The following is an 18,572-nucleotide window of genomic DNA, read 5'->3' as shown; positions in this document are numbered from 1 at the left end:
AGAGTCCAATGGACGGACCAATAGCCAGTTTCCAGGGCTGACAGTGAGGGCAGTAAGTATTGAACACACCACCAACCTTAGCACCCTCTGTCCTATGAGCCCATAAAATTGGTTTATGGTGCTCATACAACGTGGCAGGCTCCCTTTAACAAAGAGCAGTCTCACTCTTCTGGAACTGTTCTATCCATTTATTACATGATCAACTATAGGGAAAATGTATAACCAAAGTAACCTCCGGAATTTGTAGCTGGTCGTTGGGGAGTCTAGGAGCTGGAACAAAGCTATAACTTTGATCTTCAGGGTCCTAGCGCAAAACCCTGAAAAGGGCCTCTCACCTACTATGTGCAATTTATAATACTTGTGTATTCGATTGTGGCTGAGAAACTTTTAGGCTCTATGCATTCCCATAGCTACAACCCTGAGCAGTATGGCTGCCTTGTTGTTGTTTGCTGAACTTTTTTATTTGTTTAACGAGTTACTTGGCAAGTTGGGTGACAACTAATAGGGTCTACACTAGATGGCCACTTTGTAAGAGACACCCACCCTTTCACGATTCGAGCTTCCCTGTATGGAGATTAGACCGGTGACCCCGGAGTGCGGCATAAAATCAAGTGACAAGTTTTCAGTGGATCAATTTCAGTGTAAATCCATATTAGATGGGAAAATCCAGCGATCTGAGTGACTCCCAATGAAGGTCTAGTCATCAGTGCTAGACTAGCCGGGGCCAGGATTTCATAAACTGCCAACTTTGTGGGTTTTTTTTTATGCAGTAGTGTGGAGAGTATACCAAGAATGGCGTGATCGAGAAAACACATCCAGTGACAGGGGGTCCTGTGGACATAAACAGCTCGTCAGTGAAAGGGGTCAGAGGAGGAAGTCAAGAATCATTCTGCTAACCAATCTGTGCATAGTTGAGTAAATTGCTAAAAACAATCACAGAAAATGGCCGTTACTTACTGACTGAGGAGTGCATATAGATGCATCCTCTCACCATGCAGGTAGCTGACTACCAAATGGAGGAACCAATAACACCTGTGAGGGCACCGATGAGACAACCACTCACACTGCCTCTTGATAATGAAGGGGGTGGATGCTTGGTGTACACTCCCACACATAGTGGATACAGGGTGCCAGACCATTCTGATATATGTAGTTCACCATGCAGACCAGCAACCTATTAATGACGCCATGATAATTCAGCGGGTACTGCCACCCTGGGCTCCCCCTGGAGTCTTAATGCCACACTGCATGTGAATGATAGATAATAAATGCAAGGCATTGGTTGGATGTTGGCCAAGATACATGAGCCCACTAACCACTTCACGGTTCCCTGCGTTGTAGTGGGTCCTTACACTAATATAAATGCATCACAGAAGGGGAAATAAAAAATTATTAAAAACAATCACAGAAAATGGCCGTTACTTACTGACTGAGGAGTGCATATAGATGCATCCTCCTCTCACCATGCAGGTAGCTGACTACCAAATGGAGGAGCCAATAACACCTGTGCAGAACCGTGAAGTGGTTAGTGGGCTCATGTATCTTGGCCAACATCCAACCAATGCCTTGCATTTATTATCTATCATTCACATGCAGTGTGGCATTAAGACTCCAGGGGGAGCCCAGGGTGGCAGTACCAATGTGGTTCACTGATGGATATGCAGGGCAACCCGCCGAATTATCATGGTGTCATTAATAGGTTGCTGGTCTGCATGGTGAACTACATATATCAGAATGGTCTGGCACCCTGTATCCACTATGTGTGGGAGTGTACACCAAGCATCCACCCCCCTCATTATCAAGAGGCAGTGTGAGTGGCTGTCTCATCGGTGTCCTACACAGGTGTTATTGGCTCCTCCATTTGGTAGTCAGCTACTTGCATGGTGAGAGGAGGATGCATCTATATGCACTCCTCACCCAGTAAGTAACGGCCATTTTCTGTGATTGTTTTTAATAATTTTTTATTTCCCCTTGAGTAAATTGCAGTTGAATGCAGCCCTGGTGATCCAAAAAAAGGGTCCAAACATACAGCTCGTCATTCCTTAGCACGGATGGACTATAAAAGCAGACAACGCATTCCAGTGCCATTACTGTCTAAGAGAAACAGAAAGGTGAAACTCCAGTGGGCAAAAGAGCGCAAAAATTGTATCACCGAGCTTGGAAAAACATTCCTTGGTCAGATGTAGCCAGATTTCTATTGCACCATACTGATAGGAGGCCAGAATTTGGCACAAGCAGCATGAATCGATGAACCCTTCCTGTAAGCTGTTCTGAACATGTCAGCACATCTAATTTGCTGCAACTACAAGCAGCTTCCTGTCCGCAGGGGCCAATATTCCTGCAGAACGATTTCAAAATCTCGTTGAATCTATGCCATGATGAATTGCTGCAGATATGAAGGCCAGGGGACGCCCAATACACTACTAGATGGGGGTCTAATAAAGTGACCATTCAGTGTATATTACATAGTAACATAGTATGTAAGGCTGAAAAAAAGATACCTGCCCAGTGCCCATCCATTTCAGCCTATTACCCCCAATATTGATCCAGAGCAAAGCAAAAAAAAGACAACAAAGTATCCAAAATGATTATCTTCCATCTTTTTCGGACTCCTGAACGGCATATCTGCCTATTTATGGGGTGATCACTATTTCACCGCAAGCAATACTTTTTGTCCTTCTGGCATTACTTTTACGTTGGGGTTTTCCTAGACAACCCTGGTGTAATATATTCTGCTTTTCGCACTACTGATATACAATACTGTTTGTTTTCTTAAGAAGACAATGTTTTATTCCCATATTCTTCTGTATGTTTTCCATCCAGCTGTGTTGGACTAATCCTCATGATAGCATCAGTAATAAGTAGCAGGATTCAACTGGGTTTCACAGATGGCTCATTGTAGCAGATCCACTGCAGGAAGTAGAGGAGGGAGTTCTGACGGTGTCACAAAGTGACCACTCATGCTGTTTATGTGTTTTACTATTTTAGAGCGAGCATGGCAGAGCAACTGGAATGTGAGGGAGCCGTAGACTGGGAAGAGAGATGCATAGCCCTGGAATCGCAGCTGATGAAGTTCCGTACACAGGCGAACAGAATCCGGGAATTACTGGCAGAGAAGGTAACGTTGCATAATATACCTTCTACACTATAGAAGAAACATATGCTGAATGATAAACTGTACAGGACTGACAGTGAAAACCCTCAAACAGACACATTTGTTATTTAGAAGGAGCAAATAAAAATGATTAAAGGGGTTGTACCAGAATTTGAAGTTATCCCCTGTTTACAGGATAGGGAATAACTTGCAGATCAGTCGGGGTCTCACCACTGAGATCCTCACCGATTTTGACAATGGGACTCTCATGTCCCGTTCTGTCACTGCTGGGGTCGCTTCTTTCCCTGCAGTGATGTCCAATAGGTGGCGCTGCAGAGGTATTGTTCCATCTACCTTATTTTGCATATTACCCAGAGGAGCATGAATGGCCTTATAAGTCTCCCCACTCACTCACCTTTTAGGTGCTCTCCCTAAAGAGAAAATATAGCATTCCTGACCCACTATAAGGCCTCATTTATGCAAGCGACGTTAATTAAGTTCGGAATTAGATCATGGCTACTCTTAACTCTTACCATTTCTGGCTCGTATGAATGAGGCCTGAAGAGAGCGCTGGTTGAGCAAGCACGGTTGGCGCACCATTCATTTTAATGGGGCTGACGGAATTTCCCAAGCGGGTGCGACTCGGGAATCTCGGTGGTCCCATTAAATTATTTAATGGCGCTTTGGTGTGCTTGTGCATGCAGTGCTCCATTCAGTCTCCTCCTCACTGCAGGGGGTGCAGTAACCCCCCAGTGAGGAGGACAGGGGACACGGGACCCCCAATCTTGAGAACAGCGGGATCCAGTGGTGAGACTCTCACCAATCTGCAAGTTAGCCGCCCCCTCCCATTGCAAACAGCCGGAGGTGAGGAGAGAGGAGGGAAGCCAGCGAAGGGGAGGAGACAGTTTAGCAGAGCTAAACTGTCTCCCCCCCCCTCCCCTTCCCTGACCGACGGCATATACGCCGAGCCCCTGCATCAGATGGTAGTGTATATTGGCCAGCGTAAAAACACTGGCTGATATACCCTCATGTGAATAAGCCCTTAGACTAGAATGTTGATCAACTGGAAAGGTTTGGTTTCCACCTGAATTTCCCCTTAAAGGGTTTATTCAGGACTAAAATAACTTTGCGGTAGGTCGTCAATATCAGATCGGTCGTGTTCCGTCTTCCAGCACTCTGCTGATCAGCTACTTGAAGCTGCCATGGCTTCCAGGTGATTGCTGCGGCCACTTAACTGATTAGCAGGCACAGCGCCGTACATTTTGTAGCAGCGGTACCTGATATTGTAGCTGAGGCCTATTCACTTGACTGGGACTGAACTGCACATTAGCGATGTGACTGATGGACGTGACATCACAGTTCAGTGGAGATGACAGAAGTCGGACCAATGTGATTCTAAAGAATCCCTCAGACGAACATATGCGCCATTGTGCACGCTTCAGCACAACGTATTTGTCCTATGAAAGAGGTAGATTTGTGCACGTATCGGTACATTTGACTGCACTTTTTGCGCACGCAAGCCATGTTCACATGAGCGCGGGACACACCCACACTAGGATTTAAAAGGCTATTTATCTAGAGATGAGCGAGCGTACTCGGAAAAGCACTACTCGCTCGAGTAATTTGCTTTATCCGAGTATCGCTGTGCTCGTCCCTGAAGATTCGGGTGCCGGCACGGAGCGGGGAGCTGCAGGGGAGAGCGGGGAGGAACGGAGGTAAGATCTTTCTCTCCCTCTCTCCCGCCCGCTCTCCCCTGCTCCCCGCTGCGACTCACCTGTCAGCCGCAGCGGCACCCGAATCTTCAGGGACGAGCACAGCGATACTCGGATAAAGCCAATTACTTGAGCGAGTAGTGCTTTTCCGAGTACGCTCGCTCATCTCTATATTTATCCTAATGAAGTCCATATGTGTTCTCTTTTTCTTTGAATTGCGCAGCTTATTAGACTTCTATGGGGACCCTTGGTGTGCAAATGCGTGCACAAAAAATGCAGAGGAACCCAGGCATCACACTGCTAAGGGGAATCCCTTATTCTCCCCTGCTAAACTCCCACCTCCCTTTTTTGGCAGCTCCCATAGGAGTCTAAGGGACCGGCCAAGGCAATATACGTTGCGTATATGCAGGAATCCTCGTCAGTCTGTGAATAACTGGGCATGCGCAGAATCGTGCCATGAGTGCTCATGTGCTAACAGTCGGTGAAGAGGGGTGTCGTCTCTCCTTAAGGAAAGCACCCAAAAAGTGTGTGGAGACACCTAGGAGTGAGTGGGTCGAGGGGAAGCATTGTCTCTCCCCAAGGAGAGGACCCGAAGGGGTGTGAGAAGACATCTGATAAGTGAGTGAGGAGACTTATACAGCCATCCATGCTCCTCTGGGTAATTTATGCAAATAAGGAAGATGGAACAATACCTCTGCAGTGCCACCTATTGGATGGCAGTATTCCTTTAAATCAATGTACAAATCTTTAATACGTCTGTAAAACAATGATTGGGAATAGGAAACCTAGTTAGAAAACCATACACAGACAGCTGTTTTGGGGTGTTTGTCCCTCAGTGTGCAGTAGGTTTCCGGCTTGGCTAGTGAGAGGCCTGTAACGGGGATCAAGAGGGGTGTCGTCTCTCCTTAAGAAGAGCACCCAAAAAGTGTGTGGAGACACCTAGGAGTGAGTGGGTCGGGGGGAAGCAACGTCTCTCCCCAAGGAGAGCACCCAAAAGGGGTGTGAGAAGACACTTGAGAGGTGAGTGAGTAGACTTATAAGGCCATGCATGCTCCTACTGCTAACAGTCTGCACTGTGCAGAGTAGGGAAATGGGTGGAAGTAGTGCTATGAGGTTGGAAGTAGCTCACCAGAACTAGTACTCTTGGAAATTGACCCCGCTGGCCGAATGGAGAAAGCGCTCCAGATGTGTACAAGAATTTGAAAAGGCAAAACGGAGACAAGATAAGTTTTGCTTAGAAAAATACATGTTATGTGTATAGTCTATAACAGCTTATGCTAGACAGGGTAGTACAGTGGAAAATGTGATGTGCAGTTTTTAATGACAAGACCCCTTGAAAGCACTTGAATCTTCCAATATACTTTCCTAGCCGTTTCATTTCCCTGGGGTCTCTCCCTCATTTACATGGAGCAAGCATTGGAAATTTAATTTCCCCTTTTCTAGTCTACCCTTATGAGTCAAGTGGTTTCTGCTTGCAATAAGAATATATTATGGAATTGTTACATATGCAATTGGACACATTTTTTTATCATAGCAAATCTGAGCAATTGAAGGACCATGTAAATCCCTGAACTATTTCTATTTTGGCAGAGTTGTACAAACAATTTCAATAAATGTCTTTTTTTATGCAGTTGCATTGTAGTTGGCTGTACTCCAGCGTCCCACCCACTTACACTGCGGAGTACAAATATGATCTCGCACTCTGCAAATGGAAAATAATGTGATTTTTGCTGTTATTTTTAGCCGTATGTATATTTTTCCACCGCCGATACTGGTGCTGAATATCAGCTGACTTAGGACATATTTGTGTTCTAACAATCCATTTACAGCGCCCCTTTTGTTAGTATCTTGTCATAACAGCTGATCTGTCAGCGGGCAGTCCATCTATATTTATTGGTGCTGGGTTTGTTTTAGACTCGCGGGGAGTCGGCATCTGACTTCCAATGAAAGATACTTTGTTAGAGGGAGAATTTGGATGCGTATTGTCTGAGAGCGGAATTTCAAGACTCATGGGGGAAATTGGCCAAGTTTGCCACATGTATCAGTTTTCTAAAAGAATATTATTCCAAATCTGCATTTTTTTTATTCTGTCTTCGAAACTGCAGCAGAAAATATGTGGTTTTATTGAATCTACTGTTTTTATTATTTTTTCTTAGTTTGATTGCAAATTGAATATCTTTCTTTCCAATGTTATAACCAGCGGTAAGAAGAAAAATGCAGGGAGGCCCCTATTTAGGGCTGCCAGTGGTGCTTGGAATCTGATGAGCTCTTATTGTCAATGTGTATTGATAACCCCATAATAACACTCCTTAGGCCGTTTTCACGTGACCCAGAAAATCGTGCAAGATTTGTGCATTGTGAGACGCACAAATATGAACCCCATTCTTTTGAATGGGGTCATACACACGAGCCGTATCTTTGGGCGTTCCATCGAAACGCCTCTCATCGCCCATTGTTTTCAATGGTGTCAGCACAACACCGCATGGCGTGCGAGGTGCACGCGAGTGCAATGTGATGCAAGGTTTACCCATTGAAGGCAATGGAAAACACTCCGTGATCCTCCGCTGTGGCTTTTAGGCATGGCGGAGGATCGCTACTTCACTGAAGTGATGCGAGGCAGTTTTAACACAAAAATGATCGTTTGGCTTATAGCCGTTTCCCGGGCTCCCCCACATACATGAATGTTTGGCTTGTGTGTTTCATGAGCCGCAGATAGGGTCAGACATTGAAATTTTAACCCTTTGCAATCTAATTTTGGATTCAGGGTTTCCTAAGGGGCTTTCTCTTTCTGCCATTATACAATGGCGCCATCTGCTGGCTAGAGCCAGTCTTGCAGTAGGGGACATGCCAGAGGCCCCCGACAACAGAGCAGCCAGTAATATGCAGTAAGAATACCCTGCCGGACGTCTTCCGACATCATAGCTGTACACACTTCAATCGGAATGTCTTCAGACGTCAGACAGTGGATAGGAAAGGGTTAAAGTTGAGCGGCTTCCATGCACATTAGAGAGTTGTGCAGCCCCGCTGCTATTAATGGGTTCGGATGACTAAACCCTAATGTATATGGGAGCCTTACGTGGGTCCCAGAATGCTCTACTCTGGAATGCATGACCCATAGAGGACTAGAATAGTGAGATGAGATCTGAGGAATTTGGATTGCAACAACAACTTTACTTTAAAGGGGTTTTCCCAAGACTTTCCAATCACTAGTCACAGCAATGACCTTCTATAGCCAAAAGTCTCAGGTCGTGGTCAGCAGCAGCCAGGAAGGGCACAGTGGTTGTCAAGCAATATTAGGTCATGGGGAAACCCCCTTTAACACCTTAATTACAGAAATACGCCTGTTTACTGACCTCACTAATGGGCTTTAAACCTACACATGCATCTTTTTAAGGTGGTGGCTCGGCTGACTATGGACTGCAAGGCTCCTGCTCTAACCACCAAAAGCAGAGAAACCTCAGATCCTGGCAGTTTGACCACCTACATGCCACAATAAATAGCAACTGTAGCATGTGAGCAGATAACAGGGAGATGGGGCTCTTTCTGTCAGCCATTGGCACCCCGCAATGTGATTGCAAGGTACCAATGGGTTCCCATGGAAGCTGGACAAAGGCCTCCATATCTGTCATGTAACTCAGCCTGGTAAACCTTCACCTCCCACAAAGTGTAACAGGCTTCTGTCATAGGCATTGTAGAATGTACTTTCCTAGCAATCAAACAATCACATCTTCAAGTTAGGCCTCGTTCACATGAGCGTCTATTTGCGCACGCATATGTGCGCACAAATCCGCGGACATGTCAAAACACGCGTGAACGAAGCTCCATGCCCATTGCTTTCAATGGGGACACTGCTGCTGCTACCGGCGGCCCCATTGAAAGCAATGGGCTGCCGGCAACCTCTGCAGTGATTTTCGGGGAAGGTCTTTAAATATAAGCCCTTCCCTGAAAATCATCCGTGGCATGTGTAAAAAATAAAATAAAAATATACTTACCTCTCCACCACTGTCGGTGCTCGGAGCGTCTAGCCGCTTGGATCCCCTGCACTGCTCTGAAGCTCTTTCAGCAGGCGGGGATTTAAAATCCCCACCTGCTGAAAGGGCTGTGTCTGATTGGCTGAGTGGTCAGCCAATCACAGGCAGTGCTCAGCCATTCATTGAATGACAGCTGAGTGCTGCCTGTGATTAGTCACAGCGCTCAGCCAATCACAGGCAGAGCTCAGCTATTCATAATTCACACTGTTCAGTGATAAGGGGACTCCCCACGGGGAATATTGATGTGCACCACGGACCTATAGTGCACGGACATGTGAACACACCATAGGGAACCAATGGTTCTAATAGACGCATGGTTATGTGTGCACGATTGTACGCACATAAACACGCTCATCTGAATGAGCCCTAACCCTAGGGAACTAAAAAATAGTGCCAAAAAGTTCCATAAAGTTTAATTTAAAGAAAAGCAATCCAGTTTAAACAAAATACCTATTATTTCCCCCAAAACCTGTTTTAAATGAATAAAATGCCAAAAAAATGTTAAAAAAGCAACGCATAGGCTATCTGCACACGGGCAGATTTGCATTGTGGAATCCGTAGCAGGTGTCTGCCTCCGGATTCCGCAGCAAATTCCTTCTATGCTGTGGCAAAATGCGATTTCATGTCCACGAGCAGAAATCGATTGCGATTCTCTGCTAGCAGAGGAGAAATAGCAGCATTGAAGTCAATGAAAGCTGTCCATCCTACTGCAAACCTGCAGAACAGAATAGAAGACGCCGGACAGGTACGCAGGGCACAGTGTCGGATTCCGCATACAGAATCCAACCCGCCCGTGTGCAGGTGGCCATAATAGGTATTACCGCGTTCGTTATGTCACAGACAATGAAAATATTTTGACATTTATTTCTCATGGTGAACATCGTAAAAGCAATTCAAAAAAGTTATTCCAGAAGTCACATATATCTCATAATCATACCAATAAAAACTACAACCCTGCCTGCAAAAAAGAAGCCCTCACACAGCTCCGCTGCTGGAAGAGTTGAAATGTTACGGGTTTTTAACAATGCAGATTCAATAGTTTTTCTTTAAAAATGTGTTTTCATTCTGCAAAAAGTGGTCAAAAATAAAAAAATATACATAAACTTGGTATTGCAGTAATCGTGCTGATCCAGATAAGAAAATAACATTGTTTTTTTTTTCAAAATAGTGAACACTGTAAAAACAAAACCCCAAAACAATGGCAGAATTTATCGATGTTTTTCCATCACCCATTCATTGTAATAAATATTATACAACAAATTATATGTACCCCAGAATGGGGTCATTACAATATAAAACTTGTTTCCCCCCCCAAAAAAAGGATTCATACAGCTATGTCAACGAGTCATGTCCTATCTTTGGGCGTTCCAACACCTCACCTCGCCCACTGTTTTCAATGGGGACGGCAAAGCATCACACAGTGTGCGAGGTGCATGCGAGTGCATTGCGATGCAAGGTTTCCCGCAATGCAGAGGATCTCTACTTCCCTGAAGTGATGTGAGTAGAGATGAGCGAGTGTACTCGCTAAGGCAAACTACTCGAGCGAGTAGTGCCTTATGCGAGTACCTGCCTGCTCGTCTCTAAAGATTCGGGTACCAACGGGGGAGAGTGGTGAGTTGCAGGAGTGAGCGGGGGGGGGGGGGGGGTGGGGGGAGTGAGAGAGAGATCCCCCCCCTCTTTTCTCCCCGCTCTCCCCCGCCGCTCCCCGCCCCCCGCCGACACCCGAATCTTTTGAGACGAGCGGGAGGGTACTCGAATAAGGCACTACTCGCTCGAGTAGTTTGCCTTAGTGAGTACACTCGCTCATCTCTAGATGTGTCGTTTTTAACACAAAAATGCCGGAAATGCTGTGGAATTTCCACAACGGATGCAGCCCGTATGAAGGAAGCCTTAGAGAATGCCCGGATTAGACAAGGTGCATCGCTGGGGATCGGTGGTTGTGCACCTCAAAGTCCATGGGAGTCCCTAATTAAAAAGCTCACATGGCTTTGCTGCAGTGTCCTAGTTCTCACTTCCAGACAAATTTAAGGTGTAGCCCCCCCCCCCCCCCCCCAAAAAAAAAAGTACATGAAAAATACTGGAACATGTAGTACCCTAGTAATATAGAAGTTTTCTTTAGATCATGCAAAAGTCATTTTAAGCATGGGCATCATCAGATACACATGACTTGTTTGTACTTTTTTCTGCCAGATTCCTATTGATTCTCTCAAGATGCTGGAGATGTCTGGTTGTACTTTCCCTCCGGCCTGAATAGCATTATCGTATATATTAAACATGCTCGGTTATGGAAGATTTTCAGTTTTGACAATCCCAATTTCCAGTATCTATCTCATGTTTATGGAGAGCTCAATACACAAAGATCTCATGCCATCAAAGTAGATCACAGAGATGGAATTGGAAGCCTCAAACTTACATCTGCTTACAAAAATACTTGTATTCTTCGGGAAATAACGATTCTGTAGAATCTTTTCTTAGAACTCTGCATTGTTTTGTCCCTCTACGATCAGTCCTGGAAATGTACAAATTGACATTGGCTGTTACCATTCTCCTTGTCAATAAAAAAGATGTGTTCAAACTCTGACGTGGTCAGCCCAAATTAAAGTATATAGAGACAAATTGTCACGTTCATCCTGAAGGTAAGATGCACCACATTTAGGACGAACGTAGGGTTGTGTTCACACGGAGCAGACTGCGGAACAGAGTAAAGTACCATATAATTAAAACAAAAGAAGGAAGGGACAACCTCGCCCTGACTTCTAGAACAAGAACAGCCCTGCCTAAAAGCAAGGTTGTTGCCTCGATAAAGGCGGCCCCATGTCTTGTGCCTCGGCCACTGACTCTAGCACCTAAAAGAAAGAAAACACTAAAGGACAACAGCAGCATTAAACAACAAAAACACTATTTATCTTAGCAGCAGAACTTCGATGAATGTGACCTTAGTCCATCAAAACTGAGACAATATTCAGCAACAGCCACAACCAAAAGCAGCCTTAGGCCTCCTGCACATGGGTGGATTTTCCTTGCGAAATCCGGAGCAGGATTCTGCCCCTGGATTCTGCAGCAAATTGAGCCCATAGCCTCCTATGGTAATCCACGATTTCCTGACCACGAGTGGAAATCGTTTGCGATTTTCTGCTCGTGGGTGACAAATCGAAGCATGCTGCAATTTCGTGTGGGCTACTCATGGCCGGCTTCCATTGAAGTCACTGGAAGCGTCCATCCTGCAGCACTACCGCCATGAGCATGCGCAACGGAGTGCCGGCCAGCACATCCACGGTGCAGAAAGAAGCCGCCAGACAGGTATGCAAGGGTTACTGGCCGGGTACAGGGTCGAATTCCGCTGCGGGAATCCTGCATGTGTGGTCTGACACACGCGTGTGCAGGAGGCCTAATATTATGACCGAGGTAATGCAACAGGATAGACAAAATTCCACAAACACCTGGGTAAAATCAATGAACAACACAAGAGAACAAAATCAAAGACAGGGGAACCACTGAGGAAATACAGGCAAACGACCCGAGTGGCACCTAAAGAAATGACAAACCACAGAAACATAAACATTAATCTGTAGGACAGACTGGAATAGTGCAGCGAACCCATCTATGTGTCAAGACCCCTGTGCCACGATTCTGTCGTAAACCACAGACCATGACACAAACCCTGTTGATGAGCAAATAGTAACACCTACTTGTCAATTTATTCATAATTTCCATGAGGAATATTTCATAGTGCTTTCAACACCTACAGTTTCCGGGTTCAGGCTTGAGTCTGGTCTGACATCACAATGTGAGTGCAAGACCACATGATGTGCCTGCCGATGCATACGTGGTGTCCTTCAGTGCTGGATACCACAGGAGAAACATCTCCCTTATGTCTTTGCACTGATTGTCTTTCATCCCAGTCACCCTCTCAGTAACTTATTTAGGGTATTTAATCTAGCTCCTATGAACAGAGGATGCCAGTAATACTCTTGTTTTACACTTGTACGATGGTCTTATGTGATTTAGTGTGACTTTGTGCCATTGAGGCGGATTCTTTTATTGTACTTTGAATTTGAAATGTCTTAGGGACCTTCCTAATTCCTTTCATACTGATCCTTTCATACTCCGTTGTTGGTTTACTTTTATTAGTCATCTCTGTCTGGCCCTGTTTTTGTTCTTTCCCTTTCATTTAGATTGTATCTAGGAACGGTTAGGGAGTCTACTCAGGTTCCATCAGTGGGGTTGCCCTTTTTGGGGCGGGTACTCTGCTCTCTCATGAGGATCAGTCAGGGCAGATTCATGGAAAGAACCTAGGACTTGTTTACTCTTACTTCACTGTCTGTTGTAGAGTTTTGCACATCATTACTTTGTTGTCCCCATTGCTCTGCATGTCCCTCAGCTTTTCCCTGTACTTGGTCTGGCACAATGCAGTGTTCTAAGACAAGATGTTCCAGAATGTTTATTTTATTGTGAATATAAGTATTGAGATGACAGATGCTCTGTAACAAATAGTGTTTTCCCTGAGCAGGATCTCTCACTTTGCTCATACATATAGAGGCTGGTTTCACATGTAACAGTAGTCTGCAGTTTTTTGATGCGACTATTGCACATTCACACCAGCCCTCAATGATTCTATGTTCCTGCACCACTTGTCATTTGTATGCATCAGAGAGTTTAATACTCACCTGATCCAGCAATCCAGCAGTGTCACCCAGTGAAGTCTACGCACCACACAAAAATCTAACTCTTTTCAGAGTCCTGTCTGCCTGCACTCCCATAGACTTGTATTGGAGAGCTTGCATACGAGACTCTAAAAAGAGTCAGATTTTTGTGCTATGCGCCAAATTCATAGGGGACACTGAAGGGGGTAAGTATAAAAAATACAGCACCCAGCTACCTAACATATCCCGTAACATCCATAACTTAGTTTATAGTGCTGTGGGGACATGATGGGTTCCCTTTAAGATACCTTTTAAAGGGAACTTATCGGCAGCTCTGAGCCTCATAAACTAAGTTATGGTGCTCGAGGCGAAGGAACAGGGGGTCCAGAGAGCCGCTTTTTATACTCCCATATTCCAGTCTTATAAAAGCAGCCTCCCGAACCCCTTGTTCCATAACTTTTGAGCCCTATAATGTAGTTTATGGGGCTCAAAAGTGCTGCCAGGTTTAATGAAAAGTCGATTATTTTGACATGTAACAAATATTATTCAGGCAAAGGATTAATTTTTCTCAGTTTGATGAGTGGTGATGAACTCTGTACAGCGCTGCAGAATATACTGGCACTATATGAGCAATATTAATTCATTCTAAATGTATACTTGCTGTGGCAGAATATACAGCCATGTGAATGTGCCTTTATCCCGAAGAATAGAGTATTTCTAGCACAGAGCAGGGTGGCTGTGAAAATAATGACAATCTATGGTTATCATAACATAAGTGTTTTCTGTGCTGCGGCAGGAACACAGCTGCATTGACTTTAAGGCGCTGACCCTTTTACTAGTTAGGAGGAATGGGGAGAATTTCAGGCATGTTTAGAACAAATACTGCCGAGATTTTTTTTGTTCACTCCGCTGTGATCTAAATGATGTCATGTAAACTATTTCCTCATATCCTCGCTGCCACTGTGTATTTTGTATCTGATGGCAATGGGAAAGAATAACTTAGCAAATACTGAAGAGGTTTGTAAAGCAATTCTTACATTATGAGGCTGTGTTCATGAAACAAGTTGCAGATGCGGAATACATGGTCCATAAATGGTTACCCTGGCCAGGGGCAAATAGCTCCAGAAATTCTGTATGAAAATAGAAGTCTCCTTTGAGTAACATAGTCTTGCAGGAACTTCTGTTAGCCAAATGAATAAATTCACTCACTTGAAATATACAGTCACTGTTTCCTGACCAAATTATAAGCACTGTATCTTTAGGGAGGCTGTACAGTGAAGAAGTCCATACAGTCCGTTTTACTGGTGAAGAACCTGGGTAATGATACTCACAATTACACACCACCAAAATTTGAATAACTGGATACTGGCTGTTGGTCCATCTGCTCTTGTTGGTGGTCGCTCTGTTGGTGAAGACTTGGCTCTTGTGGTCAGTAATTGCAGCTGTCATTTTCTTGGACGATCAGCAGACTTCTCTTTGGCACTGCATCAGCTCGTTAGCACCACTTTAGGAGTCTGAGTTGTGCTCTTCCTTTGCCTGGCACAGGACTACACGAGTAGTCTTGCAGCAGCTCACTCCTCACAAGGCTCTCTGCAAAAATACACCAGAGCCTGTGAAAAAGACCTGTGTTTTATACCCCACTCATTACCCAATCAAAGGACAGCTCAGGTCCTGTTAGTCCACAGCAACAAAGTTAGAGTAAAAAACAAAGTTATGTGACCACCAATAATATACATAAATATATTCATGGGTATTTAAGCCCTTACATTCACGTTATAGGGATGGGATTGTTGTACATTTTAAGGCTGTATTCACATTATAAGATATTTTCAGATTACGATATAACTGCCCAACTGCAGTAGCGATCCCTATGCCTACTTGTAACACTGTAAGCCAGAGCCAGGTTCGTAGGATGAGTCAGGGAATTCAGCAGATACTCCCAATACCACACTTGGACAGGCGGACTTGGTTTGTTTATATCTGTGTCAGACGTTCTATTTGGGACTTCTGTCAATGATTTGCACACAAAAAAGTCTGTCTTGGTACCGAACGGAGCCCATTATAGTCAATGGGCTCCATTCGGCGCTATTCGGTCCCATCTTATGATGGTTCAGTTTGGCCAGGGGTTTCCCTTTTTCTGTGTAATAAACTGAGCAGGAAAACAGAAACCTCCTAGTGCTGATGTGAACGAGCTCTTAGCAAGGAGGGCAAGACCTTTACAAAATGAAACTTATCAAGTCTCCCGTGGGGCTAGCTGGGTAGTTTGGCACCACAACACCACATATTTGCAGGTTAATTAGACTTGTACTGTAAATGCGGCAACTGGAAAATCTGCAGAACACTAACTGTGAACATACCTTCAGGCCAGAGGCGTAACTTGAAGCTCCTGGGTCCCAATGCAAAACCTGGAATGGGGCCCCAAACTATAATGCTTCATTCATAGTACTGGGCTTCCTATATGGAGAAGAGAGGCCTTATGGGCCCCCAAGGCTCCTGGGCCCGGGTGCAACCACATCCCCTGCATCCTCTATAGTTACGCCCCTGCTTCAGGCTGCTTTCAGACAAGCATATTTTAACTCCATATTTGGTCCGGGTTTTGAGGACAGTTATATGAAGCTAATATAAATCTATGTATCTATTCACATGGCCGTCTATTTCACAGCCATTTATTTTTTTAAAGCAGCATGATCTGTTTTTTTCTCAGTTTTTGCCTCAGTATTGGTATTATTTTTTGTTGGGCGAATAAGGATCAGTATTTGTCTAGTAGAAAATACAGATCAAATACTGATTATATCCAGTTGTAATATCATCTGTAACAGGTCTGTATTACAGATCTGTACCACAGATGTGTTACAATATGCTCATCTGGAACTGCCCTTAGCGTGTGCTACCTGTGCAGTCAAACAGGACGCATCTCCTGTCAGTATTAATTATTTGGATACCTGGATCATGTACCCCCAATGCTATACATAGTGCCTGAACCTAAAGAAAGGACATCTGCACAGATGAAGATATGTTCCCTAGCTGCTTCATACCCATTCCCCTAATTGGGTGCCATGTAAGCTACTACCTGGCAGTGTTATTAGGCACTGTTGTTTGGGCACTATGTGAGATACCATATAGATGAGGCATAAATAGACATTTTTCACAGGACACCATGTAACCGTGTGGAAGAGTGCAGAGAGGGAAAAATCTGAAGTTTGTTTTAGTTGTCATACAGTCATTCTTTTAGATAGAGCAAGCAGTCCAGAACAAAGGCCACTTCAGCTGTGGCTAGAGAAGTAGAAAATCACATATAATTTTGAACTAGCTTATATACCCGGCATTGCCCGAGTGTGCCTTGATGTCCTGGCTCTTTCCCTCTCTTTTTGAATTTGGGCCTGATGCTGTTTTGATATCTCTGCAGCCCTTGATGTAATGGCTCTTTCCCGCAAGTCTGATGTCACGCTGTTCTGTGGTTTCCAATGTTCTAGATGCACTGGCTTTTTCACTCCCTTTTCAGGTCTTATGCTGTTCCAAGGTTTTTGATGCCCTTGATGTCCTAGCCCTTTCCTTCTCTTTTTTAATTTGGGCCTCATACTGTTCAGAAGTTTTTGATGCCCTTGATGTACTGGCTCATTCCTCTCGTTGAATTCGGGCCTCATGCTATTCTGAAGTCTCTGCAGCCCTTGATGTCTTGGTTCTTTCATCTCGTTGAATTCGGACCTCATGCTGTTCTAGTGTCATGTTTGACCTGAGTACAATACACAGCTCGCCCAGGACAGACGCATGCCTGTGTCAACACCGGACAAATTAAAAAGGTAATGCTACAGAAAAACTCCAATTCAACAAAGGAAAACACAAAAATAGGAGGGAAAACTGACCCTGCTCCTAACTGGGAAAGATCCCTACCTAACAGCAGATTGACTGCTCTGATAAGTGCTAACCTGCTGAGCATCTCTCGGCCTATTACCTGACCCTTACAGGGGCAAGGGAGAAGACTGAATCAGAGTACGAATAACCATGAGTGAGGGAAATAAACCACAACTTAACTAAAAAAGCTGTACATCTGACTCCAGGAGCACTTGGACACAGTTCCAACCACCACGACCAACTGAATTGCAATAAATAGCAATGAGCTAAGGGACGTATAAAAATATAAAGCTCTCCCTACCAGCTGATAGGTAAACCATGGAAGAAACCATACGTAATAAAACCTCTCTCAGTGGTGGAGGACTCTGAGAGGAATACCAACATGCAACTATACGGATACAGATAGTAGTAGGCAAACCTCACGCAAAGTGTGTCAACCAGCAACCCGTATAGGAGCAGAGTGACCAGTCTGCTTCTGCATCATGGTTAACGTACCACAACACCATCGCAATCGACAAGCCGCAACATCTACGATATCTGCAGCCCTTAATATAGTGGCTCGTTTCAACAATACTTAACATCAGACCTCACACTGTTCTGTGGTTTCTGACACTCTTGATGTCCTGGCTCGTTCACTTTCTTTTGGAATTTGGGCCTTGTGCTATTTCGAGGTCTCTGAAGCCTTTGCTGCGCTGTCTCTTTCCCTCTCTTTTGGAATGCTGGGGTCTCTGCAGCCCTTGATGCAGTTGCTTTGCATGCACTAGCTCGTTCCCCCTCTTTTTGAATTCGGGCCTTATGCTATTCAGAGGTCTCTGCAGCCCTTGATGTCCTGGCTCTTTCCGGCTAATTTTAAGTCGTTGGTCACGTTGTTGACTTGTCTCGCTCTCCTTGCAAGAATTTTCATTTCTTTGCTTTTCGGCTGCACTTGTCCGAAAGGATTCTGTTTTTTCGTAGGCATTCTGAATTCACCACATCTAAATTATTCACCATGCTGTATCACAAAGCATCTTATTTCACCATAGATTATACAATAGGCCTCCCTTATTAAAATGGTGTAAAAATGTGTTTGTTGCAAATAGTAACCAATCATTATTTCTTAAACTGCTCTATTAATATGAAAGCTGTGCTGTGATTGGTTATATAAGCAACCAGTTGGATCTTGAAGAATATGTGCACCAAGTTTGGTTGACATCCATCAAGGTATGTAGGAGCCTATGCAGAATATAGAAACAAATATACA

The 18,572-nt window shown here is 44.6% G+C and overlaps 1 protein-coding gene across 2 annotated transcripts in view; it reads left to right on the top strand.

Annotated features, from left to right (window-relative positions):
• PLEKHH2 (pleckstrin homology, MyTH4 and FERM domain containing H2) overlaps window positions 1–18,572 on the top strand; it is a 174,293-nt gene that overhangs the window by 21,706 nt on the left and 134,015 nt on the right. For both annotated transcript variants that reach the window (XM_066595567.1, XM_066595568.1), the window contains exon 2: window positions 2,989–3,118. In XM_066595567.1, coding sequence (XP_066451664.1) covers window positions 2,989–3,118 — 130 coding nt within the window. The remainder of the gene's footprint in view (window positions 1–2,988; window positions 3,119–18,572) is intronic.

This window comes from Eleutherodactylus coqui, chromosome 3 (genome assembly GCF_035609145.1).
Source record: "Eleutherodactylus coqui strain aEleCoq1 chromosome 3, aEleCoq1.hap1, whole genome shotgun sequence".
Taxonomy (NCBI): Eukaryota; Metazoa; Chordata; class Amphibia; order Anura; family Eleutherodactylidae; genus Eleutherodactylus; species Eleutherodactylus coqui.
Note: the sequence above shows the minus strand (reverse complement) of the source record. Positions and strands in the feature narration are given on the sequence as shown.